Here is a 27,948-nt window from a genome sequence, read left to right on the forward strand (position 1 = left end):
ATCGGGGTGTTCGGTGTGGAACTTTGGAGACCATTACAGTAATGACATGTTACCATCGCTTCTTCACCCGGGCTTTGGACGGCTATGGCTTCTCCAAGTCATTACTCTGATTGTTCGCTTCACCCTTTCCGTACTGCGGATACCCCGGCCTACCTTGTGGTCTATTTCCTGTTACTTGAACGCCCAATTGAGTCTTCAAATCCGCCTTATGAACAGCACCTTCGACGCACGCGAAGACTCGAAGAAACCCGTGTATTTACAACCACCATTCACAAAAACCTGACTATCCTACACTACCCCAAACCTCCCAACCGCTATCTAATTCCTCTTGCCCCCATCTTTCTCTCCACCTTCCTCTTCCTCCTCATCCTTTTCCACAAACATAGTCTCCTGCGCACTCCAAAGCTCACTATACAAACCATCGCGATCAATAAGATACTGATGCGTTCCACTCTCCGCCACATTACCCTCTCTCAACACGATGATAACATCAGAGTCGTAAATCGTGCGGAGACGATGGGCGACGAAAACGGACGTGCGGCGCTTCTCTTTGACGAGCGAGTTGATGTGTGAGAGGAGGGCTTGCTCGGTGTGCGTGTCGAGGGCGGATGTCTGTGTGTGGGATGTTATGTTAGTCATTGGTGAAAGAGGGAAGTGGTAGGGAGGGATAAGGACGTACAGCTTCATCGAAGAACAAGAACGGCGGGTCCTTGAGGACGAGTCTCGCAATGGCTAGTCTTTGCTTCTCACCACCTGAAATCATCATTCCGCGCTCACCAACCATGGTTTCGTATCCATCGGGGAAACGGCTGATACTCTCGTCGATACGCGCTTTCTTTGCCGCCTCGATGACTTGTTCCTGTGTCGCTTCTAGGTTGCCGTAGTGGATGTTGTGTTGGATAGTGTTGTTGAAGAGCGGGGTGTCTTGTGGCACGACACCAATAGCCCTCCTCAAGCTATCTAACGTAACATCGCGAATATCTTGGCCATCAATCAGAATACGCCCCTCCTGTGCGTCGTAGTAACGGAAAAGAAGTCTTAGGATGGTCGACTTTCCGCAACCGCTAGGCCCAACAATGGCGACTTTCTTGCCCGCAGGAATGGTGAGATTGAGGTTCTTGATGATGGGCCGGTCGGGTCGGTAGCCAAAGGATACGTTTTCGAATTTGATTTCTCCCGTTTTGAGGGCGAGGGGCTTGGCGTCGGGCTTGTCTTTGACGGCTACGTTGACCTTTTGGAGGTTGAACAGTGTTTCCATGTCTAGGAGACTTTGGCGGAGTTCGCGGTACATGGAGCCGAGGAAGTTGAGGGGCACGGAGAGCTGGAAGACGAGCTGGTTGACCATGACGAGGTCGCCGACGGTGAGTTGACCGGTGGCCACGCCGTTGGCTGCGAGGTACATCATGGCGGTAAGGGCGGAGGAGAAGATGATGTTTTGACCGGAGTTGAGGAAGGCGAGGGAGGTGGCGACCTTGATGGAAGCTTTCTCGTAGTCTTTCAGAGCCTTGTCGTAGCGGCCGACTTCGTACTTTTCGTTGTTGAAGTACTTCACTGCCTCGTAGTTGATCATGGAGTCGACGGCGACCGTCGCGGCCTTGTTGTCTGCGGCGTTGGCCTGCTTCCTGAACTTGGTGCGCCAGGAGGTGGTCATGATGGTGAAGACAGAGTACGCGGTCATGGTTGTGCCTGTGATGAGAGCGAATTGCCAGCCATATTGGTACGTCAGAATGCCACATACTAGAGAGATCTCTAATGCTGTAGGGAAGATATGGAAGACCATGGCAGTCAATAAGAAGCTGATACCCTTGGTACCGCGATCAATGGCGCGCGTCAAGCCTCCTGTTTGCCTCGATAGATGGAAACTCAGGTCCAGCCTTAGCAAATGATCATAGACACTGCAAGCGACCTTACGAATAGCCTTCTGGGCGACACTGGCAAAGACGGCATTGCGCAGTTCCTGGGAAACAGTGGCGCCAATACGAGTCATTCCGTCTGAAGGGAGTCTCAGCCAGGGTGGACATGGGATGCATTGTTGGGTCTAGCTTACATGCGATGATCATAGAGCCTGCCACTGTGGTCGCTGTGCCGCCAACAGCCGCAAAGTCTATGTTCATGGCGTCTACAATGCTCTTGAAGTAGAAGGGGACTTGGACGTTCAGCAGCTTTGCGCCTACCAGCAAGCCCAGACTGATGCCGACCCTGAAGCGCGTGCCCATGTTGTCCTTTGGCCACAAGTATGCCGACATCTCTTTCATAATGGCCCAGTCAGCCTTGCGCTGCTCCTTGTTGGTCAGGACTTGCTCTTGCAGCAATGGGTCCGTCTTTGCGACTTTGGCCGCGGCGGGGTCGGCGGCAGGTTTGGTGGCTTCGATGGCAGGCTTAGAGCCGGGCTTGGGCCGCTGACCGTGCGCATCCTTTCTGTGTAGCGGAGAGCAGGTGAATACGCGAATGCCGTGGTGGAGAGGATGCGGGCGCAAACTGGACGATCGAAGACCCGGCCGACTGGCGGCGCGGGCGAGTGGTTGGATTAACATGGCGATGTCACATGTTAGGTCTCTGCACCGCTATCACAGGAGAGAGAAGCTGTGGAGAGCTTCAATGGCGGAGAGGACAAGATGGCAAGAGTGTTTGCTCGTGAGTACCTAGACAGCCGCATGCATCCCACGTTGTCTAGCGCGTTTTGGGCGGCAGGGCTGAAGCGAGGCGTTCTTGCATCATCGCTGCTCCGAGCTTCACCAGAACATCTTCGCCGCCCGTCACGCGCCAATTGCCCGGCACAGCCATGTTACGACCGGCTGCCTCGCCCTGGAGAAACTTCTCGCCCACATCCGCCGCTGCCATACGGCGGACGCCCTTTGCGGCGCGATGCATCAACATATCAGCCACCAGCTCGTCAAATGAGCCCGCGCTGCAACAGGCAGTCAGTGTTGAGGGCACCGCGACGCCCATGCACACACCAGGTACGAAGAGTCGATACAATTACATTAATTATACAAAGGCTAAAAGAACCGTCAGACGCCCGATTCGAAGTCATTGGCACCCCATTCTCCCTCCTCTCCGTCTCCCTCTCCGCCTCACAGACGCTCTACACCCGCCGCGGCACACTCGTCGGCCTCAGCGGAAAGTCGGAAAACACGCTATCAACCCTCTCCTTCCTCGAGCCCCTCCAGAGGGCCCCGGTCGGCATCCCCTTCCTCTACCAGAAAGTGTCTTCAACGAGCCCCGTCACAGCTCTCGTCTCCACAAAGGCACCCATATCGAGCATCGTCTCGGTCAACATGGACGGAAGGGACGATTGGATTGTTAGCCAACGAAATGCGTTGCTTGCCTGGACTGGTCACACTCTCAAGTTGAAGCCGCAGTACAACGTCAAGCTGGGTCTTGCACACTGGGGAAACACATACATTACAGGCAGGGGATTACTTGCGCTTGCAGGAAGCGGGCAGATATACCAGGTCCAGGTCAAGGCTGGCGAAAGCTATGTTGCGCATCCCAGGTATGTTGAGACGATACGCCCACATGTATGCTTGTGCTAATGATACAACAGCAACGTCGTAGCGTACACAGCCTCCAATACACCACCAATCCCTTTCCGGTTCAAGTCGTCGAACCTCCGCTTCCAAGTGCCAGACCTTGGCTTCGGCTCAATGGTCCAGAATACCAAGTTCTTCCGCACCATGAGCAAGACAGGCACATGGCGGGCTCTGGCAACCACATATTACACTCTCAAGACATGGCTGCGGAGAACAGTCTGGGGCGACAGGGTAAGCTACAGGCCTAACGAAAGACTTGTCACAAATGCTAATTCACATAGTTATTCCTCCGTTTCGAAGGCCCAACCACCATGCTCATGCAGTCCCGCGCTTCCCGAATCAGCGATGTCCTTACCCTGAGAAACGTCGATGAAATCGCGGATAGCCCACCAGGCGCTGTCGAAGATGCTGCCACACGAAAGATCAAGGAGGAGATCAAGTCAATAGGAGAAGGCACAAAAGCACCGATACCCAACACAGATGCGTCGGGCACAATACGGTATGCCACCGTGAAAGATGGCAAGGCTGAGTTTGAGAAGCCCAAAGTAGAGGAGGTGAAGGTATAGAGCATCTGTACTGTATGTATATTTATGACGTGGACCCATACAGAAGACACCTACGCGTGATCTGGAGCGTTCATACCTAAAGTTGGTAAAAGATGCATATATCCAACTTTTTTGCTTGATAAGTTAGGTGCAATGTTTATAAGTGTGGGAGGAACTATTACTTGTGGTAAAGGGCCACTGCTTAGGTGCTGATGAAGCATACTGCATAGTGCGAATATCATGACGCCCTACCTACATGGAAAGTAATATGTTGGAATTAGCTTTGGAGATAATTGCGCATCATCGTGAAGTGCCTTCTATCTCAGTTCTTAGTTAGAACACAGCCTTCACTTGTATCAGTCATGGAACTGTCCAGAGAGATGGCGCGCAAATGTGACATCTGAAGCTAACTGGGCTAGCGCGGACAAGCTTCGGCTCCAGCTGGGGCAGCGACGTATCCATTGCTCATGGACGCGAGCCACATTCAACTTCATCTCTTACCACCTTGGGTTTGCCAAAAATGCACGACTACACGCGACATCGTAACGGGCGACGCGTGATGCCCCCGCTGACCATCGAAGTGGCGGGGTGTTTGCCTCCGCGGATGTCCTGTATGACTGGACAGGATTGGCTGCACGCGACGCCACGCGAAGCATGCCTGTCTGCTAACATCTATCACAATTGAGACAGACGCAGAGACGAGTCGAGCGAGCCCACATAAGCATACGAAGAACTGCCTTGTTGACGCCCATTAGCACCCAAAATTGACATCTCTGGTCGCCTCCCGCCGATCGACGAAATGCAGACTCAGCAAGACCGAACCTCGCAGGATCATTCGCTCAACGATGACGTGCTTGCCAGAGATAAAGACGTGCTGAGCACAACAGATATCGAAATCAAGGCAGCCATTTCCGCGCCGGAAACAGCTATTCCGTATACGGTACTCACAAAAGCTGAGCGGCGCATGATCACATGGTTGATCGGGTGCAGCATGTTCTTTTCTCCTTTTACAGCCAACATATATTTCCCATGCCTTGAGGAACTTCAACACGCTGTGGGCGTCAGTACCAGACTGATCAATCTTACCATCACGACATACCTCATCATTCAAGCAATTGCGCCAGCCTTCTGTGGAGACTTGGCTGACCACCTCGGACGACGACCTGTGTACCTCATCACTTTCGCTATATACGTCTGCGCCAATCTTGGCCTCGCGCTTCACCAGAACTATGCTACTCTCATGGTCCTCCGTGGTCTCCAGAGCTTCGGCTGCTCCGCAACAATAGCCATCGGGTACGGAGTCATTGCCGACGTGGCGACGCCAGCCACCCGAGGAAGCATGTTAGGACCTGCCATGGTCGCGACAAACCTCGGTCCAAGCATCGGTCCTCTAGTTGGCGGTGTAATGGCATCAAGGACTGGCTATCGATGGGTGTTCTGGTTGTTAGTCATTGTTGGAGCCACCTTTTTGGTGATTCTAGGCATTGTCTTCCCTGAGACTGGGCGCAACGTTGTGGGAAACGGCAGCATTGCGGCACCCAAATGGAACAGACCTTTTTTGCAGTCAAGCCGACAGCGACAGCTGGTAGCACCCGACGAACAACGAGATTGGAAGAAGAGAAGTCTCATACCCAACCCCTTCAAAGCTCTGCTGGTCTGTTTTCACCGAGACACCGCTGCGGTTCTTTCGATCAGTGCTGTCTACTACGCCGCTTACTACTGCATCCAAGCCTCTATCCCGGCCATCTTCACGGAGGTTCACGGTCTCGATGAGCTTCAAGTCGGGCTATGCTACTTTTCGATCGGGACGGGGGTCATCCTCGGCGGTTACGTCAACGGCAAGCTGATGGACTACAACTACCGTCTGACGGCGAAAGCGAACAACATTATCGTTGACAAGGTCGTTGGCGACGATCTAGCCAAATTCCCTATCGAGAAAGCGCGCTCGAGGTTATGGTGGTTCCTAATCCCTACATCTACTGCAGTCATTGCGGGGTATGGATGGGTTTTGCGCAAAGAAATTGTAAGCCGTGTACACTGCCTACATTTCCGAGAAACTGACGAGCTTACAGCATATTAGCGTTCCATTGATATTCCTATTTCTGCATGGATTTCTTGCTACATGCATCTGTCAGGTCAGTGTTGCCACACTGTATGACTGGTAGCAGTATTGACAAGTTTCCAGACGCACAACACTCTGATCGTGGACATATCCCCGCAGAACACAAGCACTGCCGCTGCAGCAGGTAACATTACTCGGTGCGCCTTATCAGCAGCAGCAGTCGCCGCCATGCAGCCTCTGCTAGATGTCATGGGCAAGGGCTGGTTCTTCACGGCATTGGCTGCAGCCTCCGGCATATTGAGCGTCATCGCAACAATGTTTATTCGATTAAGAGGTATGACATGGCGCAATCAACGGCAAGCACGTGAGCGAGGCACATCATGCACGCAAGAGACAGCGCACCAAACTATGGAAAAGTGAGATGACGACCCCTTCTACGCATCATCGGCGAACTTTCCGGAATCGCGCTTACGCTCTGCCTCGTTCGCGGTAACATAACCTTCATACCCGTCCGGGTATTTCGCGACCAGGCGCCGCATCGACTCAATCGCTCTTTGTTCGGTCAGTCAACGCTCAGTATCTCAGCGTGGCTGGCATGACTTACAATTGTCGAGTAATTTTCGTCTGCTTCCAGCAACATGAAACCTGGAGATCATTTCGACTGACTCGTTAGCATCTGCAACTGCAAGATTACGGACCATCCTTACAGCGCGTAGAGGGCGTTTCTATCGTCGTGGTCTTCCGCTGGCTTTGAGACAGGTACAAGCTTATGGTATGCGCGCAAATGAGTCCGATTGAACTGGTAGCGTGTCGCACGCCACGGGTTTGCTTCGTATTCATTGTGCCCATAGAAGCTTCCAGCGTCGTACAGAATCGGCTCATCCGTTTCGTTGTCTATGCCGACATTACCGTGCCACAAGTCAGCGTGCAGCAATACTGGTTCGATCTTGTTGCCTCCGGTCTCAAGCGGCCGAAGGAGTCGAGGGACTACTTTCTTCAGAGTATCTGAGGATAGCGCATCCATTTCTGGGTCTGCGCCTTGGATCTCTCGCTCCAAATTGATTATGGAAGTCAGACTGCGAGTGAAGTATTCTTCCCAGGTGTCACACCATTCGTTGTGGTTGGGAGTGTTCCCTTGGTACGCTGTATCGCAGGTCAGCGCTTTTACTCTGGATGCGATCCGCCTCGGAAATACGCACTGGTAACGTGGAATCCGAACTTTCCAGTTGGCGACTTTTTCTGGTGTATCTTCGCTAATACAGCGACAAATTCATCGACGTCAGGCAGCTCGTCGTTCATGTCGCAGAATGCTTGAATATAGAAGAATCTCTCTGGATCTGAAGCGAACGACCCGTAGCCCAACGGACGCGGCACGTTTTGAGGAGCCATTTCGTACAAAGCGACCGTGGACTCATACTCAGCTCTGACCATGCCTTTTGCATTCGCGTCTCGATATTCCTTCAGGAAGAAGGAAGTTGGATTCCCATCGACTATCGTATCGATTTTAGTCGACACGGACCAATGTGTAGCCCCATGTGTGCAGACCCATTCTATCTCTGCGCCTTCTGGAAGGACTGAAAATTTGGTCAGTACAGTATCACGATGAGGGGTTACGCTGGTTGGCGGATGGAATTTACCCGCAGCGACGTTAGCATCAAGGTCTTTCCCTTCATACTTGTCCTCATCCTTCAGGACAGCCTGTGTGAAATCGTCGTCTTCCCACGCCATATTGTTGACAGAACTTTGGAGCTACGATAACGTATGCTAGGACAGGCGGCCCAGTTCATATACTGGCCGTCGCGCTGCAACTGCGGGGTTCGCTGTGCCTCCAAGGCTGAACATTTCATCAGGATTTGGAATGCATGACTGCATCTGACGGGTGAGTGCATTTATCGGAGGCCAATCATTTGGCGCCATCGCGGGCGGTACACCCGATGGAGTGCGTCTTGCCACTGCCGCAATCACTGGAGTACGCGACGTGCCGCTCGCACGTGTCCACGAATGTTCAGCCTTCGCGCTTCATCTTCCCACAGTAAGCGCTCACTTCACAACTCCTGCGCGTGGAATATGGAAGATGGCGGACTATGTATGATGTCTAAGTACCTTCGCTGTTGTTAGTAAAGACTGACTCGCTTATAGGCTACCCCGCAAGACGGCCCCCAAACGAATGACAGGCGTCGCTCGAGTACAGCCTTGTCACGACTCACCAACAGGAACAGCTATTCTGTTCGAAGATCCTTTAGTCTGTTGACGCGCACGAAATCTCCCGATGGTACGACGTTACCAGCCAACTCATTCGGTCCTTACGGACTTACTCTTCTCCACGAGCCGCAGGAGCCGCTCATCGATCTGATATTCGTTCACGGCCTGCGTGGTGGGTCTGTGAAGACTTGGACCAAGAACGAAGACGACGATAACTTCTGGCCACAAGCATGGCTACCACAAGAACCAGATCTGCAACATGTGCGCATTCATACCTTCGGCTACAACAGCGACTGGGGCGAGCGCAAAGAGAGCATGTTGAGCGTCCACGATTTCGGGAAAGACCTTTTAGGGGAGATGTCTACCAATCCATATCTGAGGACACAGGAGGACCTACCTATAATACTCATCGGACATAGTATGGGTGGCTTAGGTAAACAGAGCCTTCGATGAGCCGATCTGGCCACTTGTGAGCACCCAGCTGATTTAATCCACTTATAGTGATCAAGAAGACCTACATACTTGCCCGAAGGGATGCCGCGACTCAGGCGCTTGCTGCTCGCGTCCAATGCCTCATCTTCCTCGCGACACCACATCGAGGTGCTGGACTAGCATCGGTGCTTAGTAACATGCTCCGAGCCGCTGGTATGTTCAACACAAAGCCGTTCCTTGCCGACCTTGAGAAAAACTCTCTCGGGCTTGACATCATCAACGATGATTTCAGGCATTACGCGGACGAAGTCCGTCTCCTCTCTTTCTACGAGACCCTCAAACTCAACCTTGGGGTTCAGTCCTCATTGATCGTCGAGAAAGACTCTGCTTCTATCGGTCTCAAGCATGAACGCATACAGCCACTCAACGCCGACCACCGTACGGTGTGCAAATTCGACAACGTGTACGACTCGAACTACATTAAAGTGAAGAACGCTATAGCAAGTATCGTTGAAGACATACTTGGCGATACATTAGCGAGGAATGATGACGAAGAGCGTGCTCAAATGTCGGCTCTACAGACTTACCTCGATGTAATGGACAGGCCTGTTGACGAGCTCAACAATGAGCAGGACCACCAAATATCGGGGTCGTGCTCTTGGATCCAGAAGCGCGAGGGCTTTCAGTCATGGTTTGGAACGCCTTCGCCATCGGTGCCTCTGTATTGGATTTCCGCCCAACCAGCAACCGGCAAGACTGTTCTAGCCGGTCATGTCATCACCGAACTCCAAGCCGAAGGTCGGGACTGCAGCTACTACTTCTTCAAACATGGACAGAAAGGACGAAACACTTTGAGTGCGATGCTACGATCTATGGCCCTTCAGATGGCTCTCATCCATCCCATAGTTCGCAAGGAGCTGTACAATCTGCAAGAGCACAGTCTCGCCTTCGATAAAGATGACGAGAGGGTTGTATGGAGAAAACTGTTCGTCGGGTCTGTGTTCAAACTCAATCTTGGAAGACCGCAATATTGGGTCATCGATGCTTTGGACGAATGCATCGAACCAATGAAACTATTCCCTTTGCTCTCGCGGATAGAATGCAGATACGATCTCCAGATACTGATCACCAGTAGAGGCCCTTGGCCTGATTTCGAACGACAATTCGCCCGCTTAGGTCGTCGAGGGGTGACTGATACCATCCCAGTAGAAGATACAACGCGCGATATCAGACTGTTCTTCGAACAAAACATGGACCAGCTTCCCGTCGAAGAAGAAGCGGATAAGAGGCATCTGGTAGAGAAGCTAGTGACTAAATCAGCAGGCTGCTTCCTGTGGGCACGTCTAGTATTGCAAGAGCTTCAGTCAGTCTACAGCGAAGAACAAGTTGAAGAGGTTATCGAAGAGCTACCCATAGAGATGAGCCTTCTGTACGAACGTATTCTGAGCGAAATGTCGCGAAGCGTGCGTGAAACAAAACTCGCCAAAACCCTGCTTGCTTGGGCCACTTGTTCGGTACGACCTCTACATACTTCCGAACTCACCAATGCCATCAAGATAGACGAGGGTATGAGCGTGAAAAGTCTAGAAAGGTCCGTTCAAGGTCTTTGCGGCCAGCTACTCCACGTCGACAAAACTGGCTACGTGCAAGTTATGCATATGACTACACGTACATTCCTCACTGATGGTTCCTTGGACTCCGAGTTTGCCATTTCAAAGGAAGACGGAAACAGACGTATCGCGCTTACTTGCCTCAACTATCTATGTGGGGAAGAGATGCGGTCGCCCCGTAACAGGACAGTCGTTAATATCTCACGGGGCGCCAAGAGTCCGATAGCCGAATACGCATGTGTCTCATTCTCCGAACATCTGGCTATGGCTTCATCTTCCGATACTGTTCTGTTTCTGGCACTTGAGAAGTTCCTGAGATCCAACGTCTTGACGTGGATCGAGTTTATCGCGAAGACGAAGAAGAACCTTTACTATTTGACAAGGACAGCCAAGAATTTGCAACGATATTTGGGCCGTCGGGCAAAGCATACACCGCCGCTTGGTGAAGCATATCGCTACGTCAACCAATGGGCCACAGACTTGGTGCGACTCGCTGCTAAGTTTGGACGTAATCTTCTGGACTACCCTGACTCCATATACTATCTGGTAACACCGTTATGCCCGCGGGACTCTGCAATCCACCAGCAATTTGTCGATTCTCATAGTGGCCTGACCATTGCTGGGGTAGGAAAGAGTGCCTGGGAGGACGCTATATCCTACATCGATTTCCGGCAGGACCGCGCAATGTCTGTGGCTGCTGGTGACCATGCGTTTGCTATTGGCACTAAGTCTGGACACATCTTTCTCTACTGGCAGGGTACTTGCCAAGAGAGGATGTCATTCAACCACGGTGAACCAGCGAAAGTTCTGCGCTTCGACAACAGTCATCGACTCGCTTCCGCAGGTACCCACATGGTTCGTCTTTGGGATCTCAACAGCGAGACGCTAGTATGGAACTACAACATGAAAGATAGCCCTGTTCTGTTTCAGTTCGCGCCCGATGATAGCTTTCTGATGATAGCGACAAGAAGCAGCCATGTCATTACACTAGTCTGCGAAGATGGAAGCACACTACGTGACCAGTCCTTCCCTAGTCGGCAAGCACCACTAGATGTTGCTGTTTCTCCAGACTGCAAGATGGTAGCATTTGCCTATCGTGGTAAAGCCGTACTTCTTTGGAGCTTGGATAATGATAGGTTGATGGGAGCTTTCGGTGGAGAAGCTGGCTCTTCCTCGATCAGTAAAATCTCCCCACATCGAGTTTGCTTCAACTCCAACCCCGCTGTTGAATTGGTAGTAGTCACTTTCCAGAATGGGGACATGGTGCTATACGAGACCTGGAATCAACGAGCCATCAAGACTGTCCAGCAAGACTGTCACTACATGGCTTGTTCGCCCGACGGGCGCACGCTTGCAACAGGGTCGAGCTGGGGTTTGCTCGGACTGTGGGACTTCGAAACTCTCACCTTACTATGCCATATCAATACTCGCGAGACCCTAGGAAAAGCCTTGTCGTTCACCGCGTGTGGAACCCGCATCATTGAGCTGCGCGATCGCAAAACGAAAGTATGGGAGCCTGCAGTCCTCATTCGCAAGGCTGGCGAAGAAGACTCTAGCATCAGCGAATCCGTGACTTTGCCAGCGACGGTAGTAAGTGAAGGGGAAGAGGATATTGTGCCAATCACAGCTACCTGTGTTCACCCAACTCGCGATGTCATTCTTGTAGGCAAAGACGATGGCTCAGTGAGCTTCTACTCCGGACGTTCAGGAGAGCTTCAAAGTGTGGCGTACTCTCACCAACAGGATATCTTTGTGAAAGTAATTGCAGTCAGTGCTGGCGACGTTGTCGTCACTCAGGATGCGAGCAACACGGTTATGGCTTATGCATTGGAGGGCGGGCAGGACGACCAACTGACAGTGACCGAGAAGCTGATGAAAACTCGCTTCGAAGAGCCAGCCCAACAGCTCCTACTGAACGAAGCGGGTGACAGGCTTCTCATCTCGACTGCCACCGCTGACCAATTATGGGTACGAAGCGTCAACAACGGCTTTCAGCAAACGAAGGTTCTAGAATCTTCGCCTAGATCTATATGGAAGTGGATGTCGTCCATCCGAATACCAGATACACTCATTCTGGTCGTGGATGAGACTATCCGCCGATTTAGCTGGGAGACGCTAGACGAACTAGCTACCACGGGTCCTCCGCGCAAAATCGACATCGGCACAACAGTCCTCACTGGAACCGATCTCACCCTCAAGGCCCTTGCTACCGACATTTCAGGTTCCAATCTCGTCGCCGAGTTCGCGCATAAACTCGGTTCAAAAGCAACGGAACGTCTCGCAGTCTGGCGGGCTGACGCCATCGAATCTCAAAGCGAAGGCGCAAGTACAGAACCCACTCTCCTTCTTTCTTCCGCTATTATCAAGCATTTTCTGGGTACATTCGAGCATAGTATTGTGTTTCTTGACCATCATCTGTGGGTCTGCTCGATTGATCTGGCGAGCTTATCATTGACTCGTGGAGACGATGTCAAAGAATTGGTGAAGAAGCATTTCTTCATTCCTTTGGAGTTTTTGGGCGGCAATGAGGGGAATATGGGTTCGTTATCGAGGAAGGGTGATGTTGTCTTTCCGAAGGAGGGAGAGGTTGCTGTGGCTAGGGATGGTTTGAAGTGGTCGCTTTGAGTGGTTGGCCGCTAGCGCGGATACTGAAATTCTGTGGCCACTTCATTCGAGAGTACCCTTATGTATATAGAGGAATTCATGTATAGCGGAACTTATGAGTGGCTCGTTGCTCTGCGTCATCGCGGTACGAGCTGATGAGGTGGGTCGAGGGTTACTCGCACAATGTTTGGATTGCGGCATGTCACTTCTATATGCGACAGTCTTAACTAAGGATGCTTTGTTTTGGTAGATAAGTTCCGAAACTTGCTGAGATTATCACGGGCTCCTACATGAGTGAAAGGGTGTGGAAACGCGGTAGCGACTCAACTTTACGGCCAACCACAACCATGGCATAGTAATGATCAATGATTTCAAGAAGTAGTGCCTGGATGTGCTTCGGGCTAAGCTTAAGGCATCAAAAGGGTATATAAGGAAATTTTCGTCTCTTGTTCCTGCACACCTCTTAACATCCACGATCGACGCACAAACAAACCACACATAAACCACACCCATACTACACATAAACCACTACCCAATCTACACAAAAGAGGAAATCACAACGAGCAAAAATGACCACCCCAACTACCTTCACCTGCTTCCCCGATCTCGCACCAGAGCTCCAAGTCATGATCATCAACTACACTCTCGAGGAAGACATGGCGCAGCGTGAAGATGAACTGGTACTGCATCTACATGCACCTTCCCCCTGCAAAATAAACGATTTCATCGATGCCTCAGTGTTCACCGCTCCTCGCACAACAATACGTCTACCCAGACTCCCTGCCGTCTACCACACTAGCTGTCTGTTTCGCCGCGAAGCACTCCGGTCACAGCCTCTGCACCAAGTTTTCACAGATGACGCGCTAAAGAGATTACATTCGCGCGGCTCGATGAATGTGAACAACCCAGTGTGTAACGCCAACGTACACAACCCCCACGAATGCCGCTTGGGCAATGCAGTCGAACTGCAATCCCGCGGATCGATGGCTATCTATAACCCACCGTACGACACGGTACTACTCCAAGCCCACAACTGCTGTTTGAGCGCCATGGATGCAGACTTGGAGCGGCTATTCCATGTAATCAAAGCGACACTCTGGGCCCCCAGGCATGGTTTCATTTTTGCGATAGATGTACGAACAAGATTTTTATCCGGGCTGTGGAGAGATCTTTAAAACGCTCCTCCGCAATACAGCGGAGTATGCAGCAGCGCCTGTTACATGGGGGACCATTTGGCTTTTACTCGGAGATGTCATATCTATACGGCGGGTAGAAGAGAGAAAGAAAAGGAGGACTGACAACTTCAATCGGCTTAGATATAAGGATGTATAGAGAGTTCCTACTGCTGCATTACGGCGAATAAAAGGTGTTTGGAAAATACACCTACATTGAGATTACTATTTAGAGTTACCTGACTACGTTTTGTTGCTCTGCTCTGCATCAACATTTCACCGTAATAAGGGTGTATAGAATGGCAGGTAACGTCTTCTTCAATAGTCGTCTTGTCAAACCTTGGTCTCTTTAAATAGACCTCTTGTATAGTCCAGCCGCTGTTACTGTAGCTAGATTTTTGTACCTTGTCTTCTCGCACATCTCAACGTTAACCGTGGTGACTGCGTTTTCGACTTATGACAACTTCGTGAATTGCGCGGTGCATATTGCTCGTGGTATTTATAGATCTTGTATTCGTTGTAACCATATGTCATAGTGATGCAAGCAATAGCCTAGCACCAACACATACAACACCAACGCAATCCACATCTACAAGTAATCCATCTACTATGTCCCAACTGAACTCAACACCTCACTTCGCCTTCCCACCAGCCCTCTCCCTAATCCTCTCGTCCTTCTCAAACCGCTCTTCAAACATCCTATAGAACAAGCCGAGCCACTCCTTCTCGCGATCGCTCAGCTGACGCGCAGGGTTCTTCCAGCTATTCGCCAGTATCTCCTTGATACGGCGTCTCAGCACCTTCAGCGCGACAGCAGCCCGCCATTCACGAACTGCGAAGCGGATGACATTGCCGGGTAGACTGATCACGCCTGCATGGAGCTTGAAGTCCATATCGGCAGCGACCATGAGTACCATGGGAAGTGGGTAGGCGATTGAGGTCGAGTGCGCGTTGTAGAACTTGTTGCTGGATTGCATGATGTTGTAGTAGGATAGGAAGTCGGCTGTTCGCGAGCCTTTGTTGACGGAGGTTGGTCCTAGGCTGACGGTTTGGTTGTTGGAGATGTTTCGCCAGCCCTTGCCTTCGCGGGTAAGGATCTTGGGGTAGAATGCTGTGGCGATGACTGAGTTGACTAGAACATCGTTGTCGGTGTGGATGTCGTATTGTGCTGGCACCTCGACGAAGACACGGTGGCGTGTCGTATTGCGGTAGCGGCCTATCGCGCGACGCTCGTCGGGCGTGAGTTGTATGAACCCGGCCTCAACCAATGAGGAGAAGAGCTGCGCTTTGAGATCCTCGATGTTACCCAAGTTTTGCGGACTGAGGAAGTTCTTGTGGCAGAACTGCATCTCAGACCGTCCCGGAGTAGTGCATACTGCTTTCCAAGCCCTGTAGGCGTTGTAAGTTGTGAGAAGGTCGGAGTCGCCCTTCTTGAACGCAAGACGAGCGATGTCAGCTCGTTGCTTTTGTTGAAATGGTGACAAGAACGGGGATTTTGAAGAGACAATGGCAGCAATGGTGATAGCAACATCAACACACGCAAACGTACTTGCAAGCAGAACAAGCTTGCCCAAGTGTGCGTCCAACGGAAGCTTCGCGATCTGACGACCAAGAGGTGTGAGTTCTTCACTTGGCGTCAACGCGTCGACTTCTACAAGTGCATCGATAGCGCGACGGATGTTCCTGGAGGAGGGTGGGTCGAGTGCCTGAGCAAGGGTGGCTTCGATATCACCAAGCTTGCAAATCTTTACGCGCATGACCAAATCTTGGAGCGAAAGTCTGAGCATCTCAGGGGTTTGCTGCTCTGCCATAAGGCTGTCGTGACGATATTTTGTGAAGAGGTGGAAGCACAGGCCCTCTTGTACACGGCCGGCACGACCGCGGCGTTGCTTCGCGTTCGCTCTCGAGATGAAGGACTGAGTCAGACGTGATAGCTGTCTGCGCTCGTCGAATCTCATCTCCTTGTGCTTACCGGTGTCGACAACACAGGTAATATCCGGGATCGTGACTCCGGTTTCGGCGATGTTGGTAGCGAGCACGATCTTGCGTACGCCCGGGGGTGGAACAAGGAACGCAGCTTGCTGATCCTCACTTGAAATGGTGGAGTGTAGCGGGTACACATACCAGTCAGCCTTGAAAGAAGGATGGCTAGCCAGTATATCGTTGAGCTGACGAATCTCAGCAAGTCCTGGGAGGAAGACTAAGATAGCGCTGCTAAAGCGACTCAGCTGCGGATCAAACGCGACAGTCTCGATCAGTCGTGTGATCAGGTCGTAGTCAATGGCATACTCGTCGTAGTTAGAGAGCACATCGCGTGTTAGTTGGCTGTAACCTGGAAGCTTGTTGGGAATACCGGATTTATCGCTCGTAATTCCGTCATCCTCGTCGTTGTCGCTCGTAGCGGCAGCTTTGGTCGCGTCGGATGCTCCAGCGTAATGAGTCAACTCGACCGCATTCTCCAGGTATCGAGTCTGAACCGGGAAGGTGCGACCTGGTACTGTCAGGATCGGTGCGTCGTTCAGGTACCTTGAGAAGCGTGCGGCATCTACCGTGGCACTCATTAGTATGACCTTTAGTTCAGGTCGGCGTTCCATGAGTGACCGAAGTATGACCAGAAGGAAATCCGTGTCGATGGATCTTTCGTGAACCTCATCAATGACCAGATGTGTGACTTCTTGTAAGCCCCCAGATGACTCTAGCATTCGTAATACCACACCCACCGTCGCGTACACCAAGCGAGTCTGGGAGGAAGTCTTTGACTCGAGCCGAATTGCGTATCCGACAAGTGAACGTATGGATCCTAGATCTTTGGGCCCTTCGCCTAGTTCTTCGCTTACACGTTGGGCAAGCGAAATCGCCGAGATACGTCGGGGCTCGGTGCAGTAGACTTTGCATGCCTTGCCTTGAGATAGCTCGTGCTCGAGGACGAAGGCGGGAATTTGCGTACTCTTTCCGCAGCCAGTCTCACCGCAGATTATGGTAACCTGGTTCTTGTCCACAGTGGATAGAATCTCATCTCTGAAGTTGAAGACTGGGAGGTTCATTCGACCAACGAGCATGCGCTGGTATGATGGAGTTGATGCTTTGGCGAACCATTGCTCTCTTAGACCGTCGTAGTGCCGTACCGGTGTGCTATAGCCAGAATTAGATGCGCTAGAGCTTGTCGCTGCCTGGTTGCGCGCCTTGAAGCGATTCGTAAGCACGACACCGTCCGACTCTTCGTTCTCGATCTGATCTTCAATGATTGAGCGATAGTGCTTGACAGCGTCACGATCTGCTGCGTCTAGGCGTGTCTTTCGCCGCTCCAAGAACTCCCTGTAAACCTCTCTCCAGTTGGATGGAAGGCGCAGGTATACCTTTTCCTCTTTTATTAGAGAAGCAGAGATTGAGAAGAGGGCCGCGACCGAGATGAAGTTTTCACTCTGCTCAACGGATACAGCAGCAATTTCGTTCGCTGCCAGCGTGACTTGCTTCCTGTACGGAGTACAAATAACACCGGAAATTTCCGTGTCGTACTCGAAGTCTTGTTCCTTAGACCAGAAGATCGTCAGCGAGTGCCGGCAAGTATACGTAGTAGGCGAGATCATTTTGTAAGTCAAGCGTGCGCCAGCATCCCTGGACCTGTTAGTGAATGTCGGAAGAAGTAGTCGAATGACCTACCTTGATCGAACTGCCTCTTCGAGTACTTTGCGGGGGGACATTCCGCTCATCTTGCCAAAGTCGCGCAAGGTTATATTGTCAGCACTTGAACCATTGGATGTACTCTCTGGGGCAGGCGTTGCGTCAGGCACTGCGGAAAACATGCCTCCGAGCAGATCAGCATCCTCTTCGCCTTCGTGCTCGCTTGGAGGTTTTGACGATGCGGCAGTTACTTCAGCCTTAGCCGACACGGGAATGTCGAGGGAGGTGTCTATGGTCTGCACGGGCGAATCACTGGGCTGTGCGTCCTGACGTTGCCTCTTTTCGGCTTGACTTTGTGCAATCTGGTTACGCTTCGCGGGCCATTGTGCTTCAGCTTGGTCTTCGTCAAACAGGGCATCGGAGGTTAGTTGTTGCAACTGAGAAAGCAACTTCCGAACAGCCGGAGTCTGAGGTGGCGTAGGCGCCAACTTCTTAGATTTTGCACCTTTTTGCGACTTCCGTGCAGGGGCATCGACTAGCTGAGGATCAATTTCGAATAGTTTGCCCTTGATCTTCAGATATGCTGGAATGAGCTCATCGAGTTCGAGGTCGCTATCAAGGTCACTAACGTCAATGTTAGAGTCATCAGAATTCGCCGGTACCGAGGCATTGAGAGCCGCTGCGGAAGGTGAGAGTCCAGTTGCGGTTGCTCCGTTCGCTGATGGCTGGGGCGGCGGTGTGGTTGGCCGAGAAGTGTCAATATCTTCAAGTGTTGAACGCTTAGGCTGCGATTCTTCGTACGAAAAGGAGTGATCCTCGCACTGGTCCAAAGCAAGCCATTCCAGCGCTTCTTGAAGCCCCCATACACCAGAGGATGCATCGATACCAGCAGCGTTGGCACACAGCCATCTCAGAACAGGCTGAATTTGGTCTTGCGAAAAGCCTAGCTCACGCAGGGTAAGATCAAGGGTCCAAAGCTTAGACATGGCATCCTCTTCAGTCAGGGTCTTAAGCAGGGACTGTTGCCCTTGTCTCCTGTTTGAGTCATTCGACTCGGCCTGGGCCAGGAGGATAATGCTGTCAAGGATTTCGCTGGGAAGCCAGTCGTGAACAGTCATGGCGTGCGACTGGCCACGGAGGAGCCTACGATCTGTCTGGAACTTTGAGATATGTCGACTAGATTCGCGGCGGACCTTGGGCGCATGCTTCTCAACAAGCAGCTGGAGTTCATCACGCTCTAGTTGGGCTTCGAGTTCCTCTGGAGTGGGCGCGACTTCTGGCTTGACCGCCTCGGTTTGCTGGGGGGTCTGGGGCGCCTCCGTGGGCTCTGGTGCAGCCGCGGCTTCCTTTGATGGCACCGGGGCGACTACCTTGGCTGGGACGCCTGGGGAAATTCTTTCAGGCTTTGGCTTACTTGCGACGGACGTTGTTGCAAATCCACGGGCGGGGTTGCCGGCGGGCTTCTTTTTCTTCGCCATGGCAAAAACTCTTAGTCTGGTTGAGTGGTGGTAATGTGAGGTGCAGGGGTCTCAGGCGGGCTTCCGTATAGAGTATATCGGGGCTTGATCCCGGGCGAGATCAAGATTGGGCGAGTTGTCGTAGGTTATTGGACGCATAGGGCGCAACTGTTCCAAGAGGGGCGGTCGGTGGTGGTCAAGGGCGCAGGCCAGTGGGTTTGGTGGTGGAAGGGCGCTCCACACCTTGTGGAGGCAGGAGCGAGGCGATGTCATTGCCCTAGCAAATAAACGAGAACTCTTGGCGCATCATTTCGCGATATCGACGCCGACACGCAACCCCGCCAACACCCCGCACCCGCCTTCACATGTGGACTGGACGACATGGCTGTGAATGGGGACGCTGAGTCGCGGGCAATCCACCGCGACGAGCTGCGGCCGAAGCTCATAACGAGCTCCACCAAGCGCCGAGTCAACGAGCTCTCGGGGCTGCAGACCAAGGTCGCAGACGACTGTGAGTGTCTCTGGGGACTGCACGTGGAAGCGAACGCTGGCTGACTCAACAATCTTGCTATAGCCCTCGTCACTGCCGACCTGCAAGCGCTCCTCGAACTCCTCTTCGAAACATATCCGCTTTACGACGACCGCGAATCACGCCGCGCGGTCGAGGGCGTCCTCAAGTCGCTGGTAAACGGACCCCATGGCGACAAGGTGCTGCCGCCGGTTGTCAAATTCTTGACGCAGGAATGCTCCAAGAAGGCCATCGCGCACGCCAATGCCTTTGTGCTCAACGACTGGTGTTCCGTGCTGCTGCTGCAGTTTGCAAAGTCGCCTGAACGGTGGGCCAAGCTCGGCCTGGATGTGGCGCTGGCAAATGCGCGCGTACTCGAGACGTGCGTGAGCGCTGGGGGCGACCGGCGAGCTGGCCGCCTCTCCATAGCGGCCCTCGTTTCGACGCGCCGGGCCCTGCGCGCCATCTTCCGCTCCGAGGCAATTGGCAATGACGCCCTCGACAAACTCGTCACGAACCTCACCGCAAAGGGCAGCGCGTCTACAGCTGGAAATGCTGTCTTCCTCGGCGTCATCGCTGGCGTCTCATCCCGTCTACCGACCGTCAAGCCGCTCCTCGAAGCCCGGAAACAAGACTACTACACCTACTACACGCGAGAGATCGTCGGATCAAGGAGCCAGCTGCCGGACCATATCTCCAATGCGTTACACGACTTCTTCGACAGCTTCCCCACTCTGGAAGAGCTGCGAAAGGATGTCATACCACCAATCGAAAAGGCCTTGCTGAGGGCGCCTGAAGTAGTACTAAACGACATCGTCTCACCCATGTTCTTGGCCCTCCCCGAGTCTATGGATCTCTCCGATATTCTGCTAGGAAATATGCTGAAGCCGTTGCTTTCCAATGTCAAATCGAGCAATGCTGCCATTCGCGCAGGCGCTCTGCGAACCTTCAAAGCGTTGGCTTCGCGATCAAAAGATGATGCGAAGATTGACAAGGTCGCAGACGAAGTGCTTACTCCTTTGAAGCAAGGCAAAGTTTCCGGTGCTGACCAGAAGGTCCTTCATGCTCAGATGCTCTCAGCGCTACCAGCGTCAATAGCCCTGGCAAAGAAAATCCCAGCAGGTATCGCTCCAGTAGCCTTGAAGGAGCCGAGTGAGCCAGCTGTCGTAGCCGAAGTGTCCGCAATAACAACCCACCTGAATTTTGGCTTGGCGAACGGAGTTGCTCTTGACAAGGCCGTCTCAGATGCCTTCATCAAGGGCATGGCCGATAAACGCGTACCCGTCAAGAAGCTTTGGGCAATCCGCGCCTCAGACCTCTGGTGGAATCTCTCCGATGAACAGCAAGCTCAACCCGACGTACTTGCGTTCTGCCAAACAACTCTGCCGAAGCTCATTGAGATTTGGCAGGAAGTAAATGCAAACCCACTGCCTGCGACCCAAAGTGGATTGGTCACAGTAGGACACTACACTGTTGCGCTTCTTATCGATAGAGTACAAAACATGAAGGACGAGAAGCTGGGATCCATCTATAAGAAATCTGATGTCACCTCGCAATCGCTCGCCACCCAACCAAAGCCTTCCATCCTCCTCAACCCCAAAGTCTATTCGAAACTGTCCTCAGAAGAGGACGTTTCCATCGCACTACGCGCCTTGAAGGCCATTGCGCCAGACGTTACACAAGCTTCAAAAGAAGTCGCAGATGCATGGGCACAGGCGTTCATCTTCCTCGTCGTCGCTCCCAGCGTCTCCGCCAAGGCGAAGGCGGCTGCCAAACAAGCTTTGACACAAGCATATCTCCAAACCTCGCCCGAGAAGATCAGCAATATCATAATAGATGGATTGTGGTCGTGGTACAGGTCAAGTGAACAAGAAGACAAGGAGAGCGCCGCGTTCGCATCCAAAGCAGGTTCAGCTGAGCTTGGTGCTGTATTGAGCTGCACATGTCTGCCTGCTGAGACAGTGAAGAAAGAGAACGCAAGTGTGGATACTGTGGCTCTACAAAAGCAGGCCATGCGTCTCGTTGTATTGGCAAGAAAAGAGATCATGCCAAGAGTGTCTTGGATTGACCTATGCCTTCGCATGGGTGTAGATCCCGGCCAAGTCGTTCGGGATAACTTGCAAGACTTTGTGAGCACTATCAACGAAGCAACTGAGGTATTATTGCTCAATCATTCATCTTTTCGATCAACTATCGCTAATGTTCGACACAGAACAAAGACAATGAGAAACTGCCCGCCATTGATACAGCAGCCTACAGCGCTTATACCGACATGGCTTTCGTGGCTCCAGAGGCAGCTCTGCCGGCAGTGGTCAAGCAGTTCAGTGAAGACCTCGACCCAAAGCAGATGGAATCTGTAGGACCGACCGAAGCAGCCATCTTCCGTACACCAGAGGGCACAGCATATATCGACGTCCTTTCGAAGAAAGCACCTGTGGTAATCGACAAGAACACGAAGGACTACGATACTCTGAAGTGGGAAGAAGAGCTACGAGCACAGCTTGCACAAAAGAAGGGCCAAGCCAAGAAGCTGAGCGCAGACGACCAGGCCAAGGTCAACGCCCAGCTGGCTAAAGAGTCCGCTATCAGGAAAGAAGTGACTGGCACAGAGCACAGGATGAGGCGAGGTGTGGGTATCATCCGGAGTCTCGCTACTGGACCTCCGACAGAGGCGGAGCAATGGATGGGACCTGCCGTGGATCTCTTGATCCAAGCCATTCGTGCTGGTGCTGGTCTTCTGCTGGGAGACCTTCCAGCGACTGCTTTGATCTCGTGCTCCGAGCGCGTATCCAACCGTCTAGGCATGATGCGACCATTTATTGGTGTAGCAGTACTGCGAACGATCGGTTCTATACAGCTTGCTAGCGAGTATGAAGACGAGGATCTTGGTGGTAAGTACAATTCGACCGATAGTTCAGCTTTGGACCTTACTGATAATCTTAGATCTGGTAACACGCGTCCTCTACCGTCTCCGGTTCTTGAGCGAACAGAGGCCGCTCGATGCAGTATCCTTGGCGTACTGCTTCCCTCTGCTTTTCCTTGTACTAGAAAAGGGTGGTATTGGCAAGTCTGCGCCCGAAGAAGCTGACGAGCAGCTGATCCTGGCTATCGAAGTGTTGACTTTCCACACCAACTCCTGTGAGTTCTCAAAGCACAAACACTGATACTTTGCTAACATATCCGAAAGGCACTGACCCTCGTCTCCCCCGCAAGGCCTTGCTGGAGATTCTGGTATGGTCCATGCAGAAATACCAGCAGCATTACAAGATAATCAAGGATTGCGTAACCAATCTCGCTAGCGGACTGGCCCCGAACATTACCAATGATGAGCTGGGCGCCTTGCTGCGTGGTACCATCGTGCCGGAGACTGGCGTCCGAACCGCGGTTTTACAAGCCATTGACGCTGAACTCGACATGAACGACCTGACGTTCAGTGAAGAAATCTTCATCGCTTGTCACGACGATGAGTCTGAGAACGCTGAGCTCGCCCGAACAATCTGGGACGAAAACGACCTAGAACTTAAACCAGATGCTGGCGTACAGATGCTGCCTTATCTGGACTCTCTCGACAAGCCACTCAGAAGGGCAACCGCACGAGCTATTGGCGAAATCATTACCAAATTCCCTGACACGTTTGACGACATTCTACGGAGATTACGCGAGACCTACGCCGAAAAGGCCAAGCCACGCGTCCCGGAGCGTGATGAGTACGGCATGCCACGAAAGGTCGATCTTCGCGACCCTTGGGAGAGTAGAGACGGTATTGCGCTTGCCTTCAAGGAGATGACACCAGGTTTCAAGCCCGATGACCTTGTAGACTTCTTAAACTTCCTGATCTACGAGGGCCCCTTGGGAGACCGAAGTCCCGCGGTCAGAGATGAGTTGATCGAAGCTGCGACCTCAGTCATCACCGTCAAAGCGCAAACCAAGGTCGAGCCTCTCATGGAACTATTCGAGAACGCTCTGGAAGCCCCTGACCGAAAGTCGGAGATGTACGATCAAGTCAACGAAGCAGTCATCATCCTTTATGGTGCACTGGGTCGTCATCTTGCGGCTGGCGATGAGCGCGTTCCAAAGGTCGTACAGAGACTTTTGGCAACTCTCAGTACGCCTTCCGAGACAGTACAATACGCCGTTGCCCAATGTCTGCCACCGCTGGTCCGTACTTCCGAGCAAGAGGTGTCGAATTACATCAATCAGATGATGGATCAACTACTCACTTCAAAGAAGTATGCCTCGCGTCGCGGTGCTGCCTATGGTCTGGCGGGTGTCGTACGCGGTAAGGGTCTGGGTCTGCTCAAAGAACATCGGATCATGTCCACCCTCAAAGGAGCTAGCGAGAACAAGAAAGACACAAACCAAAGGCAGGGAGTGTACCTGGCATATGAGCTCTTCTCGCTGATCCTCGGTCGCTTGTTCGAACCATACGTCATCCAGCTAGTGCCTCAATTGCTTGCTGGATTCGGCGATACCAGTGCAGACGTCCGAGAAGCCTGTCTCGATGCTGCTAAGACTTGTTTCTCCACGCTCAGTTCTTTTGGTGTCAAACAGGTTCTACCAACCCTCTTGGAAGGTCTTGATGAGGATCAGTGGCGTAGTAAGAAGGGTGCCTGTGACTCTCTGGGAGCCATGGCCTATCTTGATCCCAACCAGCTTGCTCTTAGCTTGCCCGATATCATTCCACCCCTCACCGTTGTGTTGACAGACAGCCACAAAGAAGTCCGATCTTCAGCAAACCGAAGTTTGCAGCGCTTCGGTGAAGTCATCAGCAATCCTGAGATCAAGAGCGTCGTCAACATCATCTTGAAGGCTCTCAGCGACCCGACAAAGTACACAGACGATGCCCTCGATGCTCTGATCAAGATCCAGTTCGCACATTTCCTCGATGCGCCTTCTCTCGCTCTCGTGGTGCGCATTCTGGAGCGTGGTCTGGGCGATCGCTCTGGAACCAAGCGGAAGTCCTCCCAAATCATCGGCAGCTTGGCATACCTCTCGGAAAGGAAGGACCTCACCTCCCATCTGCCCATCTTGGTCGCTGGACTACGGGTTGCGATCGTGGACCCTGTACCGGCTACACGTGCCACCGCGTCAAAAGCGCTTGGTTCCCTCGTCGAAAAGCTTGGAGAGGATGCTCTGCCGGATCTTATTCCAAGTCTCATGTCTACGCTCAAGTCCGACACGGGTGCAGGAGATCGACTTGGTTCTGCCCAAGCTCTGTCAGAGGTTCTTGCAGGTCTTGGAACAGGACGTTTGGAAGAGACACTGCCAAGCATCCTGCAGAACGTGGCCAGCAGCAGAGCTTCTGTCCGCGAAGGTTTCATGTCTCTGTTCATCTTCTTGCCAGTTTGCTTTGGAAACAGTTTCGCCAACTACCTCAGCAAGATCATTCCTCCCATTCTCGGCGGTCTTGCGGACGAAGTGGAATCGATCCGAGAAACTGCCCTGCGAGCTGGTCGTCTCTTGGTCAAGAACTTTGCCACCAAGGCAATCGACCTGCTACTACCAGAGCTTGAGAGAGGTCTCGCAGACGACAGCTACAGGATTCGTCTCAGTTCCGTGGAGCTTGTTGGAGATCTCCTGTTCAATCTCACAGGTATCAGCGGCAAGGTGGAAGAGGAAGAAGTCGAAGAGGGCGCCAAAGAGGCTGGTCAATCGCTACTCGAAGTCCTCGGAGAAGAGAAGCGCAACAAGGTCCTGTCTGCTCTATACATTTGCAGATTCGACACGTCTGGCCTTGTACGAACAGCCTCCATCAACGTATGGAAGGCATTGGTGGCCAGCCCTCGTACTCTGCGCGAGCTTATTCCTACGCTTACTCAACTTCTCATCCGCCGTCTGGCAAGCTCAAACATGGAGCAGAAGGTCATCGCCGGAAACGCGCTGGGAGAGCTCATTCGCAAAGCCGGAGACGGTGTACTTGCTACATTGTTGCCTACCCTCGAGGAAGGTCTACATACCACCGATACAGACGCCAAGCAGGGTATCTGCATCGCCCTTCGCGAAATCATTGCAGCTGCTTCGCCAGAGCAACTCGAGGACTACGAGAAGACTCTTTATAAAGTTGTACGAACTGCTCTGGTGGATCCCAATGCGGATGTGCGAGAAGCAGCGGCGGAAGCCTTCGACGCTCTACAACAGATCTTTGGCAAGAGGGCTGTCGACCAGGTCCTACCTTATCTGCTCAATCTTCTGCGTTCCAACGACGATGCGCAGAACGCGCTGTCAGCGCTTCTCACCCTTCTCACAGATCAACAACGATCCAACATCATTCTACCAAATCTCCTACCCACACTCCTCACTTCGCCTATGTCTGCCTTCAATGCCCGCGCTATTGCATCGTTGGCTGAGGTGGCAAGCTCCGCTATGACCCGACGACTGCCAAACATTCTCAACACAATCATGGACAACGTCATCGCTTCCAAGGACGAAGAGCTCCGATCAGAACTCGAGACGTCGTTCGACAAGGTCCTCTTATCTGTGGATGAATTCGATGGTCTTAATACGGCCATGAGCGTCATGCTTGCATTGTCGAAACACGACGATGAGCGGAGACGTGCACGTGCGGATATACACCTGGCCAAATTCTTCGCGGAGGCAGACGTTGATTTCTCGAGATACTACCCTGACCTTATCCGGGCACTTCTCATCTCCTTTGGCGATAGCGATACAGAAGTCGTCAAGGCTGCATGGACTGCTCTTAGCACTCTCACAAGCAAGCGTCTGCGGAAAGAAGAGATGGAGTCACTGGTTATCTCCACTCGCCAAACACTCAACCAAGTTGGTGTTGCTGGTGCAGACCTCCCTGGATTCTCACTGCCGAAGGGTATCAACGCCATCCTGCCTATTTTCCTGCAGGGTCTCATGAACGGTTCGGTGGACCAGCGAACTCAAGCTGCGCTGGCCATCTCCGACGTCATCGACCGCACCAGTGCGAAGTCACTCCAGCCGTTTGTTACTCAGATCACAGGACCTCTTATCCGTGTAGTCACAGAGCGTTCTGTCGAGGTGAAGGCAGCTATTCTGCTCACACTCAACAACCTGCTAGAGAAGATCCCGACCTTCCTCAAGCCCTTCTTGCCCCAACTCCAGCGCACATTCGCGAAGTCGCTTGCCGACACATCGTCGGATGTGTTGCGAGCGCGAGCAGCCAAGGCTCTTGGTACATTGATCAAGCTTACACCAAGGGTGGACCCACTCATCGCTGAGTTGGTGACCGGATCCAAGACAAGCGATGAAAATGTCAAGACGGCTATGCTGAAGGCCTTGTTTGAGGTCGTAAGCAAGGCAGGCAAGAATATGAGCGAAGCAGGCAGGAACGCCATCCTAGGTCTCATCGACAACGAGAGCGATGATTCTAATGGTAAGTTTAGACTGATTCTGATCCTGCTCAGTGTGACTAACATGTGGTAGATGCAATGGCGATTACAAACGCTCGACTTCTGGGTGCCCTCATCAGCTGCCTTCCCGAGGATGTCGCGTCCAGTCTTCTCAAGGCTCGCGTGCTTACGACCCACTACAACAAATCTTCTGTACTGGCGCTAAATGCCATTCTGCTAGATGCTCCCGAGGCTCTGACAGAATCGTTTGCAGACGAGACAGTGAATGTTATATGCCAGGGTGTTGGACACTCGCAACCGTTCATCTCGGATAACTCGATCCTCGCCGCTGGCAAATACCTTCTATCGGAGAAGAGCAGCAAGAGCTTCGACCACACCAAGCCCATTTTCGAGGCTCTTGCGCCAGTAGTCGAGCCTGGCCATCCCGTCGATACAAGGCGGTTGGCGCTTGTGGTACTTCGCACAGTTGCTCGAGAGCACAACGAGTTGATCCGTCCGCACATCCCGCTCCTCATACCGGTGGTCTTCGCATCGGTGCGTGATCCGGTGATCCCAGTTAAGCTGTCGGCTGAAGCGGCGTTCCTTGCCATCTTCTCGGTGGTGGATGAAGAGACGGCCGTGTTCGACAAGTACATGGCTGGGCCTGGCAAGAGCCTGTCTGCTGGTCAACAGCGCAGCATGGGCGACTACTTCAAGAGGGTTGCTTTGAGGCTAGCTGGGCAAGCCAGAGAAAGGAAGGAGGCCGAGGGTGGCGCAGGGGGTCTCGGCTTGTCGAGCGACGAGATGGAAGATGAGCGAGAGATTTGGAGCGTAGGGAAAGTGGAGTTGGGAGATGTATTTGGTGAAAACTAGCAATGCGGTACAA

General features: G+C 52.6%; 7 protein-coding genes across 7 annotated transcripts; 4 read left to right on the plus strand and 3 right to left on the minus strand.

Annotated features, from left to right (window-relative positions):
• Window positions 1-318: 318 nt before the first annotated feature.
• Window positions 319-2,534, minus strand: ATM1 (Iron-sulfur clusters transporter atm1, mitochondrial; the record flags this gene model as incomplete). Its single annotated transcript, XM_051440141.1, has 3 exons — window positions 319-612; window positions 680-1,992; window positions 2,048-2,534. 3 exons carry the CDS (start codon window positions 2,532-2,534, stop codon window positions 319-321), a joined length of 2,094 nt encoding a protein of 697 aa, XP_051286038.1.
• A 248-nt stretch (window positions 2,535-2,782) lies between these two features.
• J4E90_010630 (uncharacterized protein) lies at window positions 2,783-4,099 on the plus strand (the record flags this gene model as incomplete). The annotated part of the gene is made up of 4 exons (XM_051440142.1): window positions 2,783-2,960; window positions 3,016-3,496; window positions 3,548-3,764; window positions 3,815-4,099. The coding sequence occupies 4 exons, from the start codon at window positions 2,783-2,785 to the stop codon at window positions 4,097-4,099; spliced, it is 1,161 nt and encodes a 386-aa protein (XP_051286039.1).
• Window positions 4,100-4,877: 778 nt separating this feature from the next.
• J4E90_010631 (uncharacterized protein) lies at window positions 4,878-6,158 on the plus strand (the record flags this gene model as incomplete). Its single annotated transcript, XM_051440143.1, has 1 exon — window positions 4,878-6,158. One exon carries the CDS (start codon window positions 4,878-4,880, stop codon window positions 6,156-6,158), a length of 1,281 nt encoding a protein of 426 aa, XP_051286040.1.
• Window positions 6,159-6,843: 685 nt separating this feature from the next.
• J4E90_010632 (uncharacterized protein) lies at window positions 6,844-7,868 on the minus strand (the record flags this gene model as incomplete). Its single annotated transcript, XM_051440144.1, has 3 exons — window positions 6,844-7,283; window positions 7,340-7,714; window positions 7,778-7,868. The coding sequence occupies 3 exons, from the start codon at window positions 7,866-7,868 to the stop codon at window positions 6,844-6,846; spliced, it is 906 nt and encodes a 301-aa protein (XP_051286041.1).
• Window positions 7,869-8,409: 541 nt separating this feature from the next.
• Window positions 8,410-13,009, plus strand: J4E90_010633 (uncharacterized protein; the record flags this gene model as incomplete). Its single annotated transcript, XM_051440145.1, has 3 exons — window positions 8,410-8,412; window positions 8,475-8,760; window positions 8,844-13,009. 3 exons carry the CDS (start codon window positions 8,410-8,412, stop codon window positions 13,007-13,009), a joined length of 4,455 nt encoding a protein of 1,484 aa, XP_051286042.1.
• A 1,783-nt stretch (window positions 13,010-14,792) lies between these two features.
• On the minus strand, window positions 14,793-19,259 carry J4E90_010634 (uncharacterized protein; the record flags this gene model as incomplete). Its single annotated transcript, XM_051440146.1, has 2 exons — window positions 14,793-17,775; window positions 17,821-19,259. 2 exons carry the CDS (start codon window positions 19,257-19,259, stop codon window positions 14,793-14,795), a joined length of 4,422 nt encoding a protein of 1,473 aa, XP_051286043.1.
• Window positions 19,260-19,619: 360 nt separating this feature from the next.
• J4E90_010635 (uncharacterized protein) lies at window positions 19,620-27,935 on the plus strand (the record flags this gene model as incomplete). The annotated part of the gene is made up of 6 exons (XM_051440147.1): window positions 19,620-19,749; window positions 19,813-21,902; window positions 21,959-22,637; window positions 22,690-22,884; window positions 22,934-27,106; window positions 27,157-27,935. The coding sequence occupies 6 exons, from the start codon at window positions 19,620-19,622 to the stop codon at window positions 27,933-27,935; spliced, it is 8,046 nt and encodes a 2,681-aa protein (XP_051286044.1).
• Between the last annotated feature and the right edge of the window lie 13 nt (window positions 27,936-27,948).

Source organism: Alternaria incomplexa (assembly GCF_024043165.1).
Source record: "Alternaria incomplexa strain BMP 0042 chromosome Unknown scaffold_24, whole genome shotgun sequence".
In the NCBI taxonomy this organism is placed as follows: Eukaryota; Fungi; Ascomycota; class Dothideomycetes; order Pleosporales; family Pleosporaceae; genus Alternaria; species Alternaria incomplexa.